This window comes from Megalobrama amblycephala, linkage group LG2 (assembly GCF_018812025.1).
Source record: "Megalobrama amblycephala isolate DHTTF-2021 linkage group LG2, ASM1881202v1, whole genome shotgun sequence".
Lineage (NCBI taxonomy): Eukaryota > Metazoa > Chordata > Actinopteri > Cypriniformes > Xenocyprididae > Megalobrama > Megalobrama amblycephala.
The window spans coordinates 18,850,420-18,873,111 of record NC_063045.1 but is presented as its reverse complement, the minus strand read 5'-3'; the positions used below and the strand labels follow the sequence as shown (position 1 = coordinate 18,873,111).

The 22,692-nt window shown below is 37.5% G+C and overlaps 1 protein-coding gene across 8 annotated transcripts in view; it reads left to right on the top strand.

Annotated features, from left to right (window-relative positions):
• The window catches only part of nfia (nuclear factor I/A), a 170,184-nt gene that overhangs the window by 130,708 nt on the left and 16,784 nt on the right, over window positions 1-22,692 (top strand). For 3 of the 8 annotated variants that reach the window (XM_048164715.1, XM_048164749.1, XM_048164741.1), the window contains 6 exons: window positions 258-375; window positions 2,137-2,264; window positions 4,175-4,225; window positions 12,910-13,038; window positions 20,307-20,485; window positions 22,623-22,692. The exon at window positions 22,623-22,692 is cut by the window's right edge and continues 96 nt beyond it. In XM_048164715.1, coding sequence (XP_048020672.1) covers window positions 258-375; window positions 2,137-2,264; window positions 4,175-4,225; window positions 12,910-13,038; window positions 20,307-20,485; window positions 22,623-22,692 — 675 coding nt within the window. The remainder of the gene's footprint in view (window positions 1-257; window positions 376-2,136; window positions 2,265-4,174; window positions 4,226-12,909; window positions 13,039-20,306; window positions 20,486-22,622) is intronic. The other 5 variants (XM_048164755.1, XM_048164770.1, XM_048164723.1 and 2 more) reach the window with 4 other exon arrangements.

Sequence of the window (22,692 nt, the reverse complement as noted above, 5' to 3'; positions counted from 1 at the left end):
TTGGTGTGAGCTAAATCAGCAGTTTATGATACTGTTGTTGTCAGATTTTATTGTTGATTTGTAATTGAAATGTAAGCTTGCCATACAGCCAAGATGGCTGTTGAGTGAACCAACTTGCTCCAAACAGGACTTTAGCTTTACTTTTACTTTTTTTTAGTAAAAGTAGTAAACGATCTGATGCTTCAGATTGTTTTTTTCACAGTTATTGACTTTTATTCACAGTTATTGACTTTTGTTCTCTTATTTGTGTGTGGCAGCGCCCATTGCAGCAGGGACGGGGCCCAACTTCTCGTTGGCAGACTTGGACAGCTCTTCCTACTACAGTATGAGCCCTGGGGCCATGAGGCGCCCCCTACCCAGCACTTCTTCTAGCAGGTACGCATTCAAAAGTCACGCACACACTCTCTCTCCTTCACTCTGAGTCTTAATTAATCAGCCGAGGCAGAGATTGATGTGTTGGCTGAGCATTCGAAGAGGCTGCAGGAGTCTGAGCTACACAAGCTTCCAGCATATGTGTGTCCACCTGGAACCTTCTCCCTCCACCACCCGCTCAGCCTACAGGCCAGTCACGTGCACACACACACAGAGACACACAGACGCTGGTCCCCAATGTTAAACCGCACTACGTGGCACCCCCGCACACAAGGTGTGTAGACAGATGCGTGTATGTTTGGACACGTGTGTGTGCACAGCTGAAACGCAGCGTATAAGCAGTCACTGTGATTTCACTGATGGGGCAAATTTCGCTGTCACTTTTACATAACGCAGCATACCTAAAATCAACAACAAACACAAAAGTACATAAACATTTGTGCAAATATGTAATGCACATTGGAAAATACAACAATCATCATGTGTACGTTCATTAGTCATTTCCATGAAGTACATTTGTTGAATATGACAGAATGCACTCATCAGTAAGTGGACGTTACATTGTTTTAGGGCATTATAAGTGCCTTTGATGCACAACATTGTAGTTTAGAGCACTAACTCGCAGGCTTTTGAGCCCATGTGTGCACGCTCACATGCATCTGTGTGTGTGTACATGTGTGCGTCTGCCCACATGCTTCAGTGGCCTCTTCAGCCAGGCCTGCCAAAGCAAACATCTGGAATAAGGACCCTGTGTGTGGCTGCATGCTAGAAACTAATTAAGCGATTATGAGTGAAAAACACCAGTAGGCCTTACATTAACAAATAAATGTCAGAGCTCAGCTTACAGCAGATAACTCACACACACATGACCACCAGCCTCCAGTGATTCCTCACTTCTTTAATGTGTGTGTTTGTGTGTGTGTGTGGTTTTTTTTTATCCCGATGGGGACTTCAACCTGAATGAACACAGACTCGTGGGGACTCGTATCACCGTGGGGAACTAAATTGAGGTCCCCATGAGGAAACAAGCTTATAAATCATACAGAATGAGTTTTTTTTTTTTTTTTTTTTTTTTTTGGGAAAATGTAAAAATGCAGAAAGTTTTCTGTGATGGGTAGGTTTAGGGGTAGGGATAGTGTAAGGGAATAGAATATACAGTACAGTATAAAAACCATTACGTCTATGGAGAGTCCCCACAAAGATAGTAAACCAGAAATAATTCTAGACTAATTATATCTATTCTAAAACAAAATTGTAATCTTTTATTGAACTCATTGAATCTTTTTTTGCCTCAAATAACCTTTCTGCTTTAAACAAAGCTGTGTGTGTGTGTATATATATATATATATATATATATATATATATATATATATATATATATATATATATAATATTTATCACTTGTATGCTTTATTTTTCATATTTTATATTTTTATTTATAGATTATATTTATTGACGTTAATTTTTTCATATTTTTAATAATTAATTTATTAAAAAATATTATAACATATGGATCTCTTTAATAAAAGATGTATTATTTACAGAATAGTGTGGGTGAGGAAAAAACAATGATAATAAATAATATCATAACACTTTTCATTATCCAATCACATCCTAATGGGTAAAATCAAGCCCCGTCCCTAAAATACATCACATTAAGACATTAAATGCTTTCTGAATGCCGTTTAATGTTGCCTATATCAGAATGAAATGTATTTGATTTTATTTATCCACTCTCTTTTATGTCTCTTTTTTGTCACACAGTTCTGCAAAGCGTATCAAATGCATGGAGGATGAGGTGGACAGCCCAGGAGAGGAGTCCTACTACCCAGGTCAGGGACGCTCGCCTGGCAGCGGCAGCCAAGCCAGCAGCTGGCATGAAGTGGAGCCAGGTAACCGTCCACCCTGAAAGCCAGCCTCACACAAACACACACACACATATATTCACACTCTCTCACACTGTGGGGTTGCGGGTGGAGAGCGATCGGATCTGCTTTGTGTGTGTGTGTGTTTGTGCATCCTGTGGTGTGTGCTGGTTGTGGGACGGCAACAGCTGTGTGGGGATTATTTCTGTTTCTTCTTCTTCTTTTTTTGGGGGGAGGGGTTTCAGCATCTCTGATCCGTCTCTATGGGTATGACATTTCGGAGATGGCACCCTCAAACTCAAATGGCACCTCATTTGTTTTTCTTTTTAAAAGATTTACAGCGCCTGCCCCCCTCAGTCCATCTCAGAAGTTAACCATAGATTGCTTATAGATACAGACTCATTTAACTTCATATCCATGTGTCTACTAATAATGCTAACAATGTATGAAGGGTATGTGTGTGGATTTGAATGTTGAGTGCTGATTCATCCTGGAACGCGTGCAAGTGTCCTATGAACCCCGCCGCATTGCCACAGAGCAGAGGACTGTAAATCTGTCCTGCTCCAAAGCATCGTCAGTCAAGACTCTCTCTCCCTCCATATTAGAAACAGACACCGCATAGTGGACAGAGATAGAGTGAAAACATGCATCACATATTATAGCCAGGTCAGGACAGAGCTAAAGCAGGGTATAAGTGGGCATGATTAAGAGAATCATTCAAGGAGCTGAATGATTCTGATTCCAATTGCACTTAAAGATTCTAGTTCTTTAATGATTCATTTACTGATTCTTTTGGTACTTTATAGTTCCAACAGGCATTTAGTACCAGTTCTGGAAGGAACACAACGAAAGTAATGACGTATGATTCACTGAGTCAAAAGGTGATTTGTTTATTACACTGATTACACTGTTAATTACACTGCCCAGAAGTTTTTCACGCTTTCCGCACAGATTTTTAGAGGAAATCTGGGAAATTTACAATGAATGAATTTGATACTTGAACTTGATAAATTTATTCAGAAATATAATATTTAAATATTATAGATTCAATTAAATTTAATTGTAAATTATTCAACATAGAATATTTTTGTATTTCATAAATTATTAATCAAAAAATAAAATATATAATAAATTATATAAAATATTATATTAATATAAAAAATACAACTTACATTTATATAATTATATTTCATACTACTTAATATTATATTATTATATTATATTTTTAGATTAATATTATCTTTATTTTAAGTATACACATATATTTCACTTTTTTAACTGATTTTATATATTGAAATATTTTAAAAATATTTTATATTATTATATCATAGAAGTATATAACATATATAATGTTTTAAATGTGTATATGTATGAAATTTTATATTAAATATTATTACATATATAATATTACAGATGAAACGCTATGAAAATTACACAATGGATTTAATCTCATAAAGGATGCGATTGGTTGAGTTAAATAACCCGCTAGCAAAGCTCTTAAGTTTACCGGTGTTCATTCAGCTCTTCAGCGCACCCAGTTCAAACAGCAATGCGCAACATTAATGACTATGATTGGGACAGCCATATACATCACATTATAAAGAGAACACTATTATAATAAAACGTTGTGAATTCTTTGAGTTTATTTGCTGTGTAGACATATTTTGTTTACAGACCACTACCTGTGAAGAATACAGTCAGACAGTGAAGGAAGTCAGGAAAATTCAGAGAAGGAAACCCTAAGACAATGTGTGTGTGTGTGTGTGTGTGTAATCTGAGTGTGTGGCTGTCTGGCAGGTTCTGGACACATCATATCTGACATGAATGGTTGAACTGCTAAGGTATTGCACATTTGCTTCTACACCTCTTATTCACCCTGCCTTTTTTGTTCTTTTGTCCCTCCTTGTTTCTTTCTCCTCCTTCCTTGTCTTTCAAAGCTGGATATAAACTGCGTGGCTCGCTAGCTAGTTCGTTCATCTCAAGACAAGGTAAAACTACATCAATGTTGTCACCCTTCACACCTCACCTTCCCTCCCCACCCAAAAAAAGGAGCTCGTCCATTGTGCTGTCTAGTTTTGTCGTCGTCGTTGTTTCGTATCTTATTTTTTGGTATTGTTCAATTCAGATGATTTTCTTTCCCCCACCAGCTTTTCCCCCCACAGCCACATTTACCGCAAAAAAAGGAACAGAAAAAATCTGAAGAATGTTTCCCGTGAAATGACATGCACCCCCCTGCCCCATGATATCCCTATGATTTGTATGTGTGCATGATGTCATCTACATCCATAAATGGTGCATCTGGAAATGTTGAGTTAATTGCATTAAAGTGACGTGTCTTTGTGTTTTTGAGGACGCAATGTCTAAAGAAGTTGTGATTATTATATTAGGGATGTGCAAAAGTATGTATTTTCAAAACTAGTTGTACAGAAGTCCTGTAAAAAAATTTTTAGATATATATACATATATAATATATATCCGGCTACTTGGTTATTGGACCATTAGTTGACTAGTCTACATTTTTGACACATCCCTAACATATTTAAATGTGAAATAAGATGATACAAATGGGGAATATGGAGGAGTGCGATTTAGAGCTGTGTCTGACTATTAAGTGCTTTTCACGGTTGCTTCGGCAGCAAGCAAGTGAGAATCTGTTCCAGTGTGTGTTTGCTCGAATGTGAGAGGGAATGTGCGAGTAAACTAAGAGGGTGAGAGAGAAAGTGAGTGTGATTTGACCTCCGGATCACTCGCTCGTCCATGACAGGATCACATTTCTCGTCCAATCAGCCGCTTGCATCCATTTTTCAGCCGTGGTGTTGAACATCAAAAAGACTGTGACATCTTGAGCTCTTGTTATGCCTGCCATCTGTTTGATTTGTATTCCTTTCCATGAATTTACCCTGAGTGTGTTGGTTGTGTGTTTGTGTTTATATATGTGTGTGGGCCTCTCCTATCTTTATTTGATAGCGGAGACCTTCGCTATGTGTTTAAAATTAGCCAGCCTTTCGAAAGTATGTCCGCGGCAGCAGCATGCTTGTCATTGCTCAGGTAGCGGGTGTCAGGTGATAGGCCGGTGTAGGGACCACGGGGTGATGTCTACCCATCATTCTGCTCACCCCACGTAGCCGAGTGTCAGCGCAGATAGAGTACTGCAGTCATAGCCCTCGCCTCCTACTCAAAAGCTAAAAATAAAAATGTACAAATGATTTTAACATTCAATTTTAACATCCAATAAAAAATTCAATAATAAAACTCTTGGGCAAAAAAAAAAAAAAAAAATCAACATTTTTATCGGTCCTTTAATGGTCTCAACCATTTTAAGCACAAATCACTGGTCAGGAAATTAGCAAGAAATTGCAAATACTGTAGATAAAGTGACTTAGCACGGAATAGCCTTCCATCTCTTTACAGCAGGGGTGGGGAACGTTGATCCTGGAGGGCCATTGTCCTGCAGAGTTTAGCTCCAACCCTAATTAAACACACCAGAAGCTAATCAAGGTCTTCAGGATTACTAAAGTTACAGGCAGGTAAGTGTTTTTTTTTTTAAGGATTGGAGCTAAACTCTGCAGGACAATGGCCCTCCAGGATCAACGTTCCCCACCCCTGCTTTACAGCAAGAAGAGTCAGTGTTGTTCCACTCAATGTTGATGGCTTTAAACAGTTCATGAGAAGTTGAAAAATGTCCACCAGTTCGTTTGAGTTTAATGTGAGACCAAATATTCAATATAGGGTTCAAATCTGGACTCTGATAGGGCCAAAACATGAGCCTGATGGACTTTTTCTCAACCCACTTCTTGGTTGTCTTTGCAATTTGGGTTGAGTTTGAACATCTGATCATTCCTCTTTAGATAACATTTTTTCATTTGTGGGAAACAAGCCATTCTGCAATATTCTCCTGTACTCAAAGCATTGAATGATTTTTCTCAGTGAAGTAGTTCACCAATAGCAGTAGCTAAAAGGCTCCACACAATGACACCTCTTCCTCAATGCTTCACTGTGGTAGAGATGCATTTATTATTAAATTTCTCCGCAGATTTTTGAAGACAGCGCTCTGGAGCATCACCATGCAACTGGTGTTTCATTGTGATTCATCACTCCACACACAACTTCCCATATTCTGCCAAAAACTTTCTTACTTTGATGTTTTCCTGAGACAGCAATGGCTTTTTAAGTAGTGCATTTGCTTAAATTTAGCTAATTTCCTGACCAATCATTTGTGGTTAAGACCATTAAAAGCTTAGTGTTAAGCCATTTTGGGCTTGGAACATTTTTTTGCCCAGGAGTACACACACACACACACAGGATTGCTTTGCTATCTTAGTGAGGACATTTCATAGGCGTAATGGTTTTTATACTGTACAAACTGTAGATTCTATACCCCTACACTAACCCTACTCCTAAACCTACCCATCACAGAAAACATTTTGACATTTTTAATAAAACATTGTTTAGTAGGTTTTTAAAGCTATTTTAAATATGAGGACTCATAAAATGTCCTCATATTTCATGTTTACTCCGTAATACCAGTGTAATACCCATGTCATTATACAAATTTGTGTCCTCATAAATCACACACACACAAATATATATATATATATATATATATATATATATATATATATATATATATATATATATATATATATACATAATCAAAATGAATGACAATTTAATATTTAGTATGTATATATTTTTTAATGTAGATAGATATTTAATATCTATATAAATTTAATTTAGATATTTTCACTGATTTTGATCTTTGTATTTGAAATATTTTTCACATTAAATTAAATATATATTAAACATTTATTAGATTTTACATATTTACATTAAAAATATTTTAAAATGTAAAAAAAAAATTACATATTACATTTTTGTAATTAAAATCTTAATATTACATTATTAAAAATTATATTACATTATTATATTATTATCTCATGTGTTGAGACTAGTTTGGGCAGATTCACTGCCGACTGCAATCGGGCCAGCACTGATTGATGTGCCGGAGGGGACGGCGAGCGCTACAGGACGAGAGCGATGGAGAGCAGCAGAGAGACGCACTCAATACAGAATTGCCTCCTCGCCCGTCTGGGTTCTGTCAATTTGTCAGCCATGAGGAAGGGAGAAAGGGAGGAAAGGGGAGAATCGGGCCAGGACCGGTACCAGTGTGTAATAACGCCTCGGAAGGGAAAGTGCTGACTACGGCCGGGCTTTGATTCCAACTGACAGAACCTTTTCAAGTGTTCATTACTCACTCTGAGACATCAGGCCCAGTCCACCACAAGCACAGACACTTGCACACACACAATCAAAGAGAACTGTCCGCCAACCCAGAGCTTTCATTCTGTTTTCTCTTTGGACTTCCCCACACTACAGGCACCGAAATGTCCCCTTAAGAACCTTGCCAGAGCTCAATCGAAGAACAACGCATCCTATATGCTGTGTAGCTGGTCCAAACGTGGTTATCAGTGGGTCCAGTAGCTGATAGACCTTGTTTTGACCTGGTAGACCATGTTGGTTAGATTTGGTGGACCACCTTACACCAGCAACAAACCAGCTTCTAGGGCTATTATCATAATAGAAGCGATCAAAACAACAATCTGTTTAAAAGCGATGTTAGCTGTTCTTGAACTTCTGAGTTCTTCTGCTGATGATGCTGAATTCAGTGCTAAACATCCCAAAACCACATGAATTAGACATGCCCCTTTTTCCAAAACCCCACCCTACAGAAAACTATAGTATAATTGAGTATAATGCCATCACAACAAAGTAGGATTCTCGCATGACAAGCTAACTGCTAATGAAGTCGGATTTGGTACTAAACTTGAACAATTCGCTTCAACTTCTCTTTGAACACTCAAAATGATTGACTGGCAATCAACGTGACTTTGGATAATCTAAAATATAGATTAGGCAGTAAATAAGATATCCAAAGTTTTGATGTACTTAAGAAATAACATTAGTGAATGTTATTCTGATCCTCTGCCTGTGACAGCGTCTGCATGTATATATATGTGTGATTCTCATCCTATTATCCCTCACTCCATTCCCTTTTCCACCACCTTCTGTCTGTTTATTCTATCAACGTCTCTTTCGTCTGTGTCATGGTCTTGGGTGAGTAGTGTTTTGGTTACACTGGGCTTCACATACATTTGATGAGTCCGTCCCAATGACACTGTATGTTTCCACTCGGCTCTGTCTTCCACCGCTGTCAGCATACTCATTGAAATTGATCTTCTGAAGCATTCTGCACTGAACGTGTGAGTGTGAGGAGAAAATGAGAACAGCTGAATGGGGAATTTTGTGTGTGTTTGATGAATGAAGATGGGAAAATACTGGTAAGCTGTGCTAAATGTGCTTGATGGCTTCCTTAAAATCTTTTACCAAATTCGTATTCAAGTAGCGATCATCTCTTCCTGGTTTCATTGACCTTTTACATGACCTTTCCACGACCTAAAGTGACCCATTTAAGATTCAAAGGGTTTTAATCCAATCTCTAACGTATCATTGATGCTGGGAAGAGATGCTTTCTTTCTTTCCATCTTGTTTTCTCTCTCTTTCTTGCGCCTGAAAGGGGAAGGAGTCTGCGAGGGCTGGAGAAACCAAGGATGACTTCTGATCACTCACATGCACACAGAAATGCACCAAAACACTTGAGTCTGCACAATTTACCTCCCCATATCTAAAAACAAGTCAAAAGGCAGAAAACTAAAACATATCACAGTAATAGTGAAACACCTTGTGTTGTGTGTTTATTATCGATAATTTATTATTTATTGCACTCAAAAAATTATTTATCGATATTAACATTAAAGGGTTAGTTCACCCAAAAATAAAAATAATGTCATTAATTACTCACCCTCATGTCGTTCTACACCCATAAGACCTTTGTTCATCTTCGGAACACAAATTAAGATTAAGATATATTTGATTAAATCCAATGGCTCAGTGAGGCCTGCATAGACAGCAATGGTACTTCCTCTCTCAAGATCCATACAGGTACTAAAAACATATTTAAATCAGTTCATGTGAGTTCAGTGGTTCTAATATTATAAAGCAAAGAGAATATTTTTTGTGCTCCAAAAAAACAAAATAACGACTTTTTAAAGGTGCCATAGAACGCTTTTTTACAAGATGTAATATAAGTCTAAGGTGTCCCCTGAATGTGTCTGTGAAGTTTCAGCTTAAAATACCCAATAGATTTTTTTTATTCAGTTATTTAACTGCCTATTTTGGGGCATAATTATAAATGCGCCGATTCTGTGCGTGTCCCCTTTAAATGCTCGCACTCCCCGCCCCCAAGCTCGCAACTCTATAATAGGTAAATTCAATTTTCAATTCTAGGGCACCTTTAACAATATCTAGTGATGTCCGATTTCAAAATACTGCTTCAGAGCGTTATGAATCTTTTGAGTCGAATCAGTGATTCGAATCGCATAGCAAACCATCAAACTGCTGAAATCATGTGACTTTGGCGCTCCGAACCACTGATTTGATTCGTAATGCTACGAAGCTTCACAAAGCAGTGTTTTAAAATTGGCCATCACTAGATATTATTAAAAACTCGTTATTTTGGGGGTTTTTTGGCGCACAAAAATATTCTTGTCTCTTTATAATATTAAGGTAGAACCACTGTAGTCACATGAACTGATTTAAATATGTTTTTAGTACCTTTATGGATGTTGAGAGAGGAAGTACCATTGCTGTCTATGCAGGCCTCGCTGAGCCATCGGATTTAATTTATCTTAAATCTTAAAAATATCTTAATTTGTGTTCCGAAGATGAACAAAGGTCTTAGGGGAAGAGAACAACATGAGAGTGAGTAATAAATGACATTATTTTTGGGTGAACTAACTCTTTATTATTACCTTATTAAGAATATTACGAATTAAGAATATTTTAATTTTTACTATTTATTATTACTATTTTTTATGGGAAAGCACTCAAAACAATATTATTAATAAATATTAATAACATTAATATGAATGTTTGGGATATTCTCTGATGCAATATTTTCAATTTGTCATTTTTTATTATTATTCTTAATAGTAAAAACAATAATAATAAAACTGCATAACAGAACATGCTAAATAAAACAATATAGTACTGATATTAATAATTAGTTTTAATAATAATGTTTTGAACATCTGTCACATATCTTGTTTTTTGTTAATCTTTCAATTTTTTTTATTTTTTATTTTTTATTTTTCATTTACAAAGTGTAAATATGGTGGCCACTTGCAAGTAAATCAGAGCTGAAGATTTAAAGTTTGGACCACTCAAACATTTGATCGGAACAATTTCACAATTCTAGAATGGAATGCCATTCTTAAAACTTTTTAAAATGCCTTTAGCCTGCCTCTTTACGCCATCAAATATACTGTGTGTTTACGCAGTAAATCACTCTAGATAGACTAATTTAACCATGACTTTAAAAAAAAAAGTTTTGACTCATAACAGGTCTCTGTATGGGTCGTGGGCTGTGGGGGCATCCCGTACACCAGTGCTGTGATGTACAGTGGACAGCGCGAGGAGAGTGAGGGCTGCCAGCTAAAACCATTAATACAACTTTAACCACACGTGATTGAATTGCACTAGTTAAAGTCATTTGCTAGCATCCAGATGAACTTGTTCCTCTGGGGGTGGTGGGGGTGTGAGTGGACTGCTCTTGGGAAGAAATAAGACCAGCGCTTATATCCTGTCCCAGTGCAGAGGAATGGACTAAACACTTTGACTGGGTGACAAATGGGCCTGCGGTGCCTCCTAATTGCCCCTTCTATTTGCAGTTCATTCTTATCAATTTGCATTCCTAACCTCAAGTGGCTAAACGGCCATGGGTTTCCCTCACGTCTGTCTATTTTAACCCCGAAGTGAGAGGTAGAGTGAAGCAAGGCAGTATGGGAGCGCCAGTGCCGGAGGGAGGAGTTGAAATAACGTGGCTGTGCATGTACAAACAGACTTCAGTCATTCTCAGTTAGCTCATGTTAGCCTGTGCGTCTGAACTGTTGCTCGCATTAACCCCTGCCAAAGCAAGGCTGCCTGCCAGACTGTGAATGTGAATGCTGTGTGCTTTGCATCCTTAACTCATTTTCCCTCCGTGTCTGTTCAGCTTTCTCTTTTTTTTTCTCCACCACATACTCTTTCACTCATCGCTACGTCATTTCATACCGCTAGCCCATGGGTAAGATGCATAAGATACTTTAAATACGGCCTTTTGATTTTGTTTTTGCATTTCCAGGTGCCATTTTTACCATTAACAACTAACCTCACACTCATTGTATATCAGGAATACCTCATCGGAACTAATTGGGAGATGGAAAAAAAGTATTCCTTTAAAGAAATATTAGGGGTTCAAAGTTATGGTCAACTACGCAACCTCTAAGGGCACATGGTGATTAAAAAAAAATAGGAGGAAAATTATATTTCAATGCAAAACCTTGCATTCACTTACTAAACCATTGAAATATAGTTTTTATATTATAGTTTCTGGGAAGAACGCAATAGTTTTGCAAGTGAACACAAAGTTTCTTGGGGGAAAGCAACAGTTTTGGGAGCAAACATAACGTTTCTCAGGGAACGCAAACTTTTTGTGAGCAAATAAAGTTTCGAGGGGGAACGCAATATTTTTGCGAGTGAACAAACTTTCTTGAGGAAATCAAAATTTTGTGAGCAAACGTAAAGTTTCACGGGGAATTCAAACATTTTTTGAGTGAAGGCAAAGTTTCTTGGGGAACGCAAAAGTTTTGTGAGTAAACGTAAAGTTTCACGGGGGGCAAAGTTTCTTGAGGAATGCGATAGATTTGTGAGTAAACATAAAATTTCACGGGGAACGCAAACTTTTTGTGAGTGAAGGCAGAGTTTCGTGGGGGACGCAAACGTTTTGTTAGCAAACGTAAAGTTTCTCAGGGAACGCAAACTTTATGTGAGTGAACAAAGTTTCTTGAGGAACGCAAAAGTTTTGTGAGCACGTAAAATTTCTCGAGGAACGCAAATTTTTGTGGGTGAACGCAAAGTTTCTTGGAGGATGCAAAAGTTTTGTTAGTAAACGTAAAGTTTCTCGGGAAATGCAAATGTTTTGTGAGCAAACGTAAAGTTTCTCAGGGAATGCAAACTTTGTGAGTGAATGCAAAGTTTCTTGGGGAATGCAAAAGGTTTGTGAGCAAATGTAAAATTTCTCGAGGAACGCACATTTTTGTGGGTGAATTAGGGAAAACAAAAGTTTTATGAGTGTAAGCAAAGTTTTCTTGGTTCAAACTTTTTGCAAAATAATACAAAAGTTTTGTAAAACAACGCATTATAATACAACTATATTACAATTTTTTCCCCATCACCATGTCCCTTTAGGGGCTCCATACTCATATTTTTATCATGAGAAAGGTCACAAGGTCATGCCTAGTGTGCATGTCAGTTCGACATTTTAAAGTCAAGACATCAAGACGCTACATAGTCACGTGACCTTGCGTTGTACTGGGACAGATTCACTATTCGGCCCCATGTAGTGTATCCTGTGCCACACCCCGCTGGGCCTCTCAGTCTCCCCTGCTGTCTTGACCCCCATCCACTCACCCAAACAAACCACCCCACCCCTCCTATCCACTCTCTCTCCTATGCGCCAGCCTGTATCTCCATGACCTTGCGTTATTAAACTGCACTTATCAATCATTCTTGCCAGGGATGCCATCGCCTACCACATTAAAGAAGTCAGAGAAGTCTGGTTTCAGCAGCCCTGTGCCTTCGCAGACCGCTTCCCCCCGAACGGCATTCACACACCATCATCGACCTGTCATTACAGGACCCAGAGGTGAGGTCCCAACACCCCACCCTCCTCAAACTGCACCACTCTTCTTCCCCAAACCCCTAATCCCAGCCAGCAGGACCCCCACAATCCTTCAAATCCACGTTTCCTTCACACCGCACAGCGTCCCCTTGTAAGATCAGACTGGATGAGCAGGAACCTCAGAGTCTGAACAAACTCTGTCTGTAGGGCCGTTCACACTGACAGAGATTTGTTGTATCGAAGCATCTGGAGGTCATTTTTATTTTCAATGAAAGTTGGAGATGCAACCAATTTGAGTACAGCAACACAATGGGATTATGGACCCGGATTTTTTTATTCAGTTCCATTTTGATTATGTTTCGATTCTATTCTGATTCAATTCAGATTGTCTCTGATTCAGTTCCGATTCATTTGGGTATACTGTAGTTACAACGTCTATCAGCTAATGCTGTAAATTATACAACAAGACCCAGAATTGGCAGTTAAATTGATATTTTTTTATGGAATCTTATAATCAATGCAATCAAAAACTGTTCTGTGAAACAACTGAAGTAAACTTTGAATTGCATTCCTTGTGTAAAACTGTTATTTTATCAATATGCGTAATTAACTATCAAAATAAGAAATGCAATTTAAACTTTTCTTCAGTTGGTTTACAAAGGGCCTTCTCATCGATGCAGCGCAATGCGATGCAAGTGTTTTTTGCTAGTTTCAGCCCGATCATTATCACGTCCTGCACCACGTTTTTTAAATAGCAAATGCATTTGCACCCATTTGTGCACCCATGGGTGTGCTGGTCTGAAAATTAGGTGTGTTCAGGTGCATTGTTGGCGCGTTGCTATTTTGAGGCAACTGAAATAGACTGCGGCATTGACCAACTGAAACATGGTCTAAAGTCAATGGCGCAGTATTTGTTTTTTTTATAGTGCGCGTTAGTAATATGCGCCTATATGCGGGTGCACAACGTGCGTACACTCGGCTTATTACACACACAGAGATCATTAAAATAGGGCCCAAAGTCTTTAGTTGTTCTGATTATTGTATCTTTATAAAACTATTTTTTCATTTATTTACTTAAATTATTTTATAGAATATTCGATCATAGAAGTTAATGATAACTTGATGTTAATGTTTTTATTCACTTAAGATAAATCGTCAATTATTCATGCATCAGACTACACTGGATGTCCTGTTTTTGATTCACTAAAAATATAAGTTTAGGAAACATTTAGTTTGGTTTTGTTTCTTTTTCTTTCTTTCTTGTTTCTTTTTTTTTCTTTTTTTTTTTGGAGGCTTGTTTTCTTGCCAGTAATTTTGCTGTCAGTGTGAACTGGGCTTGAGGCTGTGTGGGTAAATATGAGGAAGAGTTATATTTCTAGCTTGTTAAAATCAGACAGTTGTTGACAAATACACTAAGGACGTGAGTGCGGTCACTTTACGAGTGCAACCCACAGTGTGTATCACCTCGTCCAGCTGCTTGATTTACATGCGTTTAATGTAAACACTTAACCGGATCTCTGAGTGTGACTTACACACGGGTTCATTTTCTCAGCGAACGAGGCTTTATCAGAGGGTGTCCTGGATCAGGTTATCACGACTGTATTGTCACTGGCTGTGAATGGTTTTGTCATAGATAAGGACAGTTTTTGATCCAACCCCAAGCGGCTACATATTGCCATCTTTGCGTGGATGGGAGTTAAAGGAAAATAAACTCAAGATTCCTGAATTTACGACCTGTTGGCTGGTTTACAGTTTTTCAATTTGTAGTTATTCAATGACCTCTATGCAAAAGTCAGGGTTTGTGTGTAAATTTACCTGTTTTTGCTTTTTCTCTATCATTAATATTCTGTATTTGCTGGATATAAAGCTAAACGGCTCACAGAACTGGGTCAAAGGGCCTGTTTCCAGCATGAATTACTTTGAATATGGTGAAGTATTAACCACAACTTAATTTGTGAGGCTATTAGTATTAAATCACGCTTGGAAGTGGTATCACTGTCATGTGAATATTTTATGCCCACGTGGACGTGAGGCGCAAAATGGATCGCGATTTAATATGCATATGCGCCGAGGCTCGTCGCCCCTTTAAGAGTACTTCTTAAAAGCTAAATCCATGAATCTATGATTGATTTAAAGTGCCTCCCTCTCTTTCAAGACGTTAGTCAAACCCGGTTTATGTGGTTAGGCGGGGCGGCCGGAAAACTTCTTTTTCTAAAACCATTAAAGAATATTTAAAACCGCCTAAATCTGTCCACCCTTTCAATTGAGCATGCGACTTCGCAACACTTGCTCTTCCCTCCTTTTCAGTGTTATTCAAACTGGGTGAAGTGGGAACCTGTTGCCTATTGCATAAAAAAAAGCCTTTTATTATCACCTTAGTTATTATTTTGATAATCCACCATTCAATAAAAGTTGGCAGCAATGGGCCGGCGAGGAAAAAAGGTTGAGGAAAACGGGGAAAAAAAAAAAAGATCAGTGAACCAACACGATTTGCAAAGTGGAACTAATCCAGAGCCTTTTCTATTACGTGCGGGTGGCAGCACAATGGCAACAGAGGAGCCGCGCTCAACCAGCTGCTGGAGTCTGCCTCCTTTTCAACTCATCATTATCATTTCCATATTTGCTTTGGGAGGTATGTGTCCACTGGACCCCCCTCAAACTAACTTTTAGGGCCACCCACTACCTCTGCGGCCTGCCTATGCCTCTTTTGTCAGCAGTGAAACCACACAGTCGTAGAAATAATGCAAACAGGTACTTTTTCCTTCAAACTTTTGAATTTAGACCAAAGATCAGGCTAAAGGTTGCACCTCCCGTTTGTAAGGATTTATTTAAATTCATCAAGTTCAAACTCGGAGTTTAGTGACTATTAATTGTTGTTCTTAATTTGGTTGCATATAATGAGAACCCTCCAAATTTATGTTGAAATGCTGTGCATGTCAATTTTAACACGTTGCAGTTGTTTTTCTTTTGTTGTTGCTTGCCTCACATTTGTCAGTAATAATGCATTTCATTTCTTTTGAAATAAAATAATTAGTATATTTAAATAAGTGTATAAATATGTAAATATTAATATAAATTTAATTTAATAGGCAAAATATTTATTGATAAAAATAAATGCATAATAATTAAAAAATATATAATAAAAGTAATAATAAAACAAGTAATGAATAAAACAAATTGTATTATGTATAAATAAATAATAATACATAATAATACAAATACTACAACCTAGAAGTTTAGATATAAATAAAAACTATCCAAATTTGTTTTGTCAATTTCATCTCGGTTTGGTTTCATTTTTTAAATTTTTTGCCTCACATAACTGTCAACTGTAATAAATTTAATTTCCACTGAAATAAAATAATAAGTATATTTAAATATGTAAATATTTGTTAATATTTAAATAAATTAATACATATATATTAATCATTTAATAAATAAATATATTTAAAAATAATATGTATTATTAATGCATTATTAATAATGAATAAAATAAATAAACACATAATATATAATGAAACAAATACTATATAATATATGTATATACTATATATGTGCATATAATAAAACATATTTATAATAAAATAATAAATGATAAAACGAATGCTAGTTTATATTTATTTATTTTTATTGAAACCTGACATGCATAAGTAACAGTTTCGTGCTGAAGAGCGTTCGAGTCAACTCAGTTATTCTCATAACATTCTCTCTCATAAAATGCTGTGTGAACATAATACACGTCTAAAGATCTCACTCATGATAGTCTGCCATTTTTTCAGCCATTATTCATGGTCGGGGGCTTCTGTAAATATTTAGTTTGCACATAGGGTAATGTTTCAACTAAGTTTAATGGTGCAACTCTAAAACCTTAGGCTAAGTTTTAACTTAAGTTACGCCCCAGGTTCTCTTTGACTATTAACACCATTTGATGCCGTGGCGCCACGCTTGCAAGAACAACCCCCTGGTTAATAAAGCACAAAGTCATTTTTAAGAATCAGACTCTTCTCCTGGGGCTCCCATGATCTCCTGGTGTCTATAGTTAAGACATGGCTATTCTCTCTCTCACGCTTGTGTTCTGGTATTAGTCTCATCACCACCCCTTTCTATTTCATCAAGCCTCTTTCTGCACATCAGTGGGGTTTTCCCCATGCACTCCATGAATATTAAGGCACAGGAGACGGTGTCTCCATTTTGAAACGCAATGGGAGACGCTGAAGACGGAAGAGTTGACAGCCTTGAAAGTGAATTATGTCGTCCAGCAGCTTTGACAACTCGAGACATGGTCAAACTTTGTTTACTTGCAATTTTCCGTCCAAATAACCACCATTAAATGAATAAGAACATGACATGGGAGCAAGCCATTTAAGTAATTGGCTATCGTTCCACAACACTTAGATTCTGTCAGCGAGTGAAGAAGAAAAAAAAGTGTTTTTTTTTTTCCTCCTCACTAATTGACTGTAGCAATTTGCATAATTTACATGGTAGGTTTCGCTGTAGCTGATGTAAGCTGGTTACCAAAACTGTAACACTGATCTACAGTTCGTTTGGCTCTAAAGGACCGACTCTGTGATGATTTAAAGCCAGAACAGGTAAGCTTTGTCCTCGTGAGGGCGAATGATTGACGACATTTGAAAAATGGTTTTGTTTGGCGAGGAGAAGCGTCACGAAAGCGGTCCAGTCTCAACATGTTGCCTCCAGATAGATGTGGCGATGCCAGTTGGATCCACTTCTTAGAATAAAGGAGCAGAAACCATATGCTGCTCAAGTGTTTCATTAAGACAGCTCTTGGATTGCAGATAGTACCCACAAATTTCATGGAAAAGGCTGTTTAAAGCCATCTCTGGGATGGTTGGTTTACAAGTCCTGTTCTGGTTACAAAATCGATGTGATAATTTCTACAGTTTTGTTTTATTGATTGTCTTTTTATGAATAATATAATTTAAATTATTATTTTGTCATTTCATTTTCATTAATTTTAGTGTTTTACTCTGATTCTAGTCAAAATAACATTTTAGTTGATGACGAAGAAACCAAATATTCTAAAGTGTGTGTGTATGTATATATATATATATATATAGAAACCATATGCTATATTTATATATGTGTGTGTGTGTGTGTGTGTGTGTGTGTGTGTGTGTGTGTGTGTGTGTGTGTGTTTGTTAAGCAAAATGATTGCACTTTTTTTTTTCACTTTTTTCATCTTGTCTTTGCTATTGTTGATAAAGTAATAAAAAGCTTCTGAGAATTTTTGTCGGTAATTGCGTTGACGAGATTTCCACTGGCTATGCGACGTGACTAGCAGTTTTGTGTATGCTGGGGCTGAATGTGTGTGTTTGTTAGCATTTGTGCTAAGTACAAGAGTGTTGTCCACTCAAATCCTGACTCAGCCTTGTAAAGGGTGTGTCTCAGAGGGGGTCGGTCGTTGCGGCAGCGCCTCGGGCTAATCCAATACGCCAGGGACGGTAAAGAGACAGCGAACGTGTCTTCGCATCTCCTTCATAAAAGTTTGCGTCCTACCCCCAACAGAAAGAGCCAGGCCATGAAAAGATGGCATCTGGAAAGGTAAGATGGAGAACGACACCAAAAGAAGGGCAGGAGAGAGTCGTCCATTCCATTATTACTGTAAATACAATGGCTACATCGCAGCCCCAGCGTCCAGAGTTTCCAGTCACCCTCTATTGACAGAGCCATAAATCAAGGCCAGAGCTAAGTGAATTACTGCAGCAGGGGGCTGTGGTTTTAACAATGTTTATGTAGTATCAGCTTACCATCTCTCCTGAAAGAGAGCGAGAGATTGGAGAGGGTGAGTGCGGAGTCTTATTAACTCTGCTGCGATACATCACAGGCTTAAAGACCCCGCGCTGCCGCACATCCCAGGCATTATACTAATAACCAATAACCGAATATTACCTCTATTAAGAGCCGCCTAATTAGATTGTGCCGGTTACAATTAAATACTTGATAAGGTTCGATCCATTAAAGGACTGTCAGTCCCAGAGCGCTCCGAAGGCTTGCCAGAAAGGTGCGAGAGAGCGGAGGAACGATACGTCACTGAGACATTTTATTAGTTGCATCGGTCGTAATAATGCAGAATGAGGATCTGGCGCCCTTTTGGTATCAAGTACCGCGCTCTTTTGCTCTCTGTATGTACGTTTTTCAAGTGTTGTTGACTGAACAGCTGGTTATTGCGGTGCTTTCTTATTGTTATGAACAGGTGCATGCATTGTGTGCGAATGTGTGCTGTCACAAACCTTTTGAGTCAGAGTAGATACCACATATAATTTGATGTGGACAACAACAAGACTGTGAGGGATAAAAGTACGGCCAGGTCTAATACGTCAGACTGTCTTTGAGGAATCCAAAAAGAGAAAATTTGGTTATGGAAGCTTTTCACAGACTGTGATGATGTGTTTCAATGGTTATTAACATTGTAAATCTTGCAACGTTTTTTATATTTTCATTTTTTTTTAAATGTTATGTTATTTGTAATGTTATTTTACTTTGTGTTTTTTTTTTTACCTTGGCATGAAATTACAGCGAATTGGTTAATGCTGCTGGATGAGTGTTACTAATGCAACAGCTGAGGGACTGATGGCAAATTTGACATCTTTCTCTCTGTTAATCAACGTAATCAATCTATCAATATTTTTTTCTTCTTTTCTAAAGTCATAGGAATGCTGTTTTCTCTTTTGCTATTGGTGCAAATGGGAATGCAAAAAGTAGATTTGTTGTAGTGTCCATTCACCACTATACCAACAATGACCACTTCCGCTTCTGAAAACTCCAAAAATGTGAAAATGGCCCATTATTTACTCACCCTAATGTCGCTGTATGACTTACTTTCCAAAGAACCCAAAAGAAGATGTTTTTCATCCTTACAATAAAAGTCAACAGTGTTTCAATGTTGTTGTTTTGGACCCCATTGACTTTTATTATATGGACAAATCAGTTGAAATATCTTCTTTTGTCTTCCACGGAAGAAAGTCAAACTGGTTTGGAACGACATGAGGGTAAGTACTGTAGATAGATATTCAACACTTTCTGTCCTTCACAGCCCAATTTTTATTTATATTAAATCAATTATGGCATCTATGCATACTAAAGTCCCTCTGCGTCACCTCATGAAAAAAACACTCCACCTTTGTGTGTACGTCCCCATCTGCATGAGCAATCCAACCAAGCACAAAACCACCACAATGTCCACATCCTTTCTTCATGGAGACCCTCTTCTCCATCCTTCCTCTCCCTCTATCCTTTTCTGACCAAGCCTCCACTGTTTGTCTTTTTTCCAGCGAGTCCTCACGCCACGCCGTCAAGTCTTCATTTCCCGACGTCGCCAATCATCCAGCAGCCTGGCTCGTACTTCTCCCACCACGCCATACGCTACCACCCCCAGGAGACGCTCAAGGAGTTTGTCCAACTTGTCTGCCCTGACAGTGGTCAGCAAGCTGGACAGGTGGGCTTCCTTAATGTAAGAAGGAGCATTTTTGTACATACACACACTCCCTCTAATTCCATGTCATGTTTCGCATCCCTGTAGTCGCTTAGTTGGCTGGACTGTCATTATCTTGTTCGTAGTGACTTTTTGGTATTTTGCACCTTTGTTCAGTGCACTATGACAGGATGGATAGAAGAATTGTACATAAAAAACAAAAGTTTGAAGATGTGGAAACACACATGAGATTAGCATTTAGACCCTAAACATACTCTACTACACAACTATGTGTGCTCCTAGCTACACATGGTCCAAAATAAGTTTGTTATGCTATCTATGCCAATAAGTGTCGCATTGTCAACGTTGCCACAAGGGGCACTATAGCAGAAATTAGCATGAACTGTCTTCTTCTATGGTAAGTCTACTATTTAGGTCAATTACTGTCATGGCAGGTAGTATCATTTTGAACAAATTAGCTAAAGTGAGTGAAAATGGTGACGTTTTGCCCTAACTACCTTAATAACACAATTAGTGTACATGCAAAGAATTTGCTAACTGTAGCGTCCCCTTGAGTACTGACTTTTATTACTTCACATTCGCAACATATTTGCATATTTGTGTAGTTTCGAGCTTTTACAGTTACTGTTTGTGTAATTTGTCTAGATGCTGAATTGATCGAGGCAGAACTGAACTAAATCTGAATTCAGATTCATGTATACATTTCATTTGTGCACAATTGCATATTTAAAAAACTATATACAGTACAGTCCAAAAGTTTGGAACCACTAAGATTTTTAATGTTTTTAAAAGAAGTTTCGTCTGCTCACCAAGGCTACATTTATTTTAATTAAAAATACAGTAAAAAACAGTAATATTGTGAAAAATTAAAATAACTTTTTTCTATTTGAATATATTTCACAAAGTAATTTATTCCTGTGATGGCAAAGCTGAATTTTCAGCATCATTACTTAGTCTTCAGTGTCACATGATCCTTCAGAAATCATTCTAATATGCTGATCTGCTGCTCAAGAAACATTTAATGTGTACAATTGTACAAAATATTTGTGTACAATATTTTTTTTCAGGATTATTTGATGAATAGAAAGTTCAAAAGAACAGTGTTTATCTGAAATCTAATCTTTTGTAACATTATAAATGTCTTTACTGCCACTTTTGATTGATTTAATGCATCCTTGCTGAAAAAAAGTATTCATTTCTTTAATTTCTTTTCAAAAAAATAAAAATAAAAATTCTTACTGACCCCAAACTTTTGAACAGTGTGTATAATGCTACAGAAGCTTTGTATTTCAGATAAATGCTGTTCTTTTGAACTTTCTATTCATCAAGGAATCCTGAAAAAAAAAAAAGTACACAACTGTTTTCAACATTGAAAATAATCATAAATGTTTATTGAGCAGCAAATCAGCATATTAGAATGATTTCTGAAGGATCATGTGACACTGAAGACTGGAGTAATGATGCTGAAAATTCAGCTTTGCATCACAGGAATAAATTACTTTGTCAAATATATTTAAATAGTACACAGTTATTTTAAATTGTAATAATATTTCACAATATTACTGTTTTTTACTGTATTTTTAATTAAATAAATGTAGCCTTGGTGAGCAGACGAAACTTCTTTTAAAAACATTAAAAATCTTAGTGGTTCCAAACTTTTGGACTGTACTGTATATATATATGCTTACTATTATGTAATTTACATTATGTATAAATATTAATATTATAAACATATGCATACATTATATATTTGAAACAATCTTAAAACAACATTTTAAAGTCATCTAGCCATTTAAACTAAAAGTTGCATGACATTATAAACATGAAACAGAAGGTCCATCTTCTCCACGCCAAAGTTTTCATTGGGTTGTGCGGCTAATAAATCCCTTTCCCGTTCGATAGAGTGACCCGGCTCTGGGCAGACTGACATGGCCCTGATGGGGGAGAGGCAGCATGCAGTTTGGGTCATAGATTATGAACAGTGAATTGTGCACAGCAGCAGAATTTTTTATGACTGGGAGCAGCAAAAAATTGCTGAGCGCATTCTTCTGACATGCACGTGTGAGATGCTTCTGTTGTGCCTGCTGGTCATACGTGTCCGGAAGTTGATACTCAGGGTGCGTTTTCATGTTTTTTATGTCCTGTTTCTATCCAGCCCAACGGGAGCAGTCAAGGGAAGGTACACAACCCGTTCCTGCCCACCCCAATGCTGCCGCCTCCCCCAC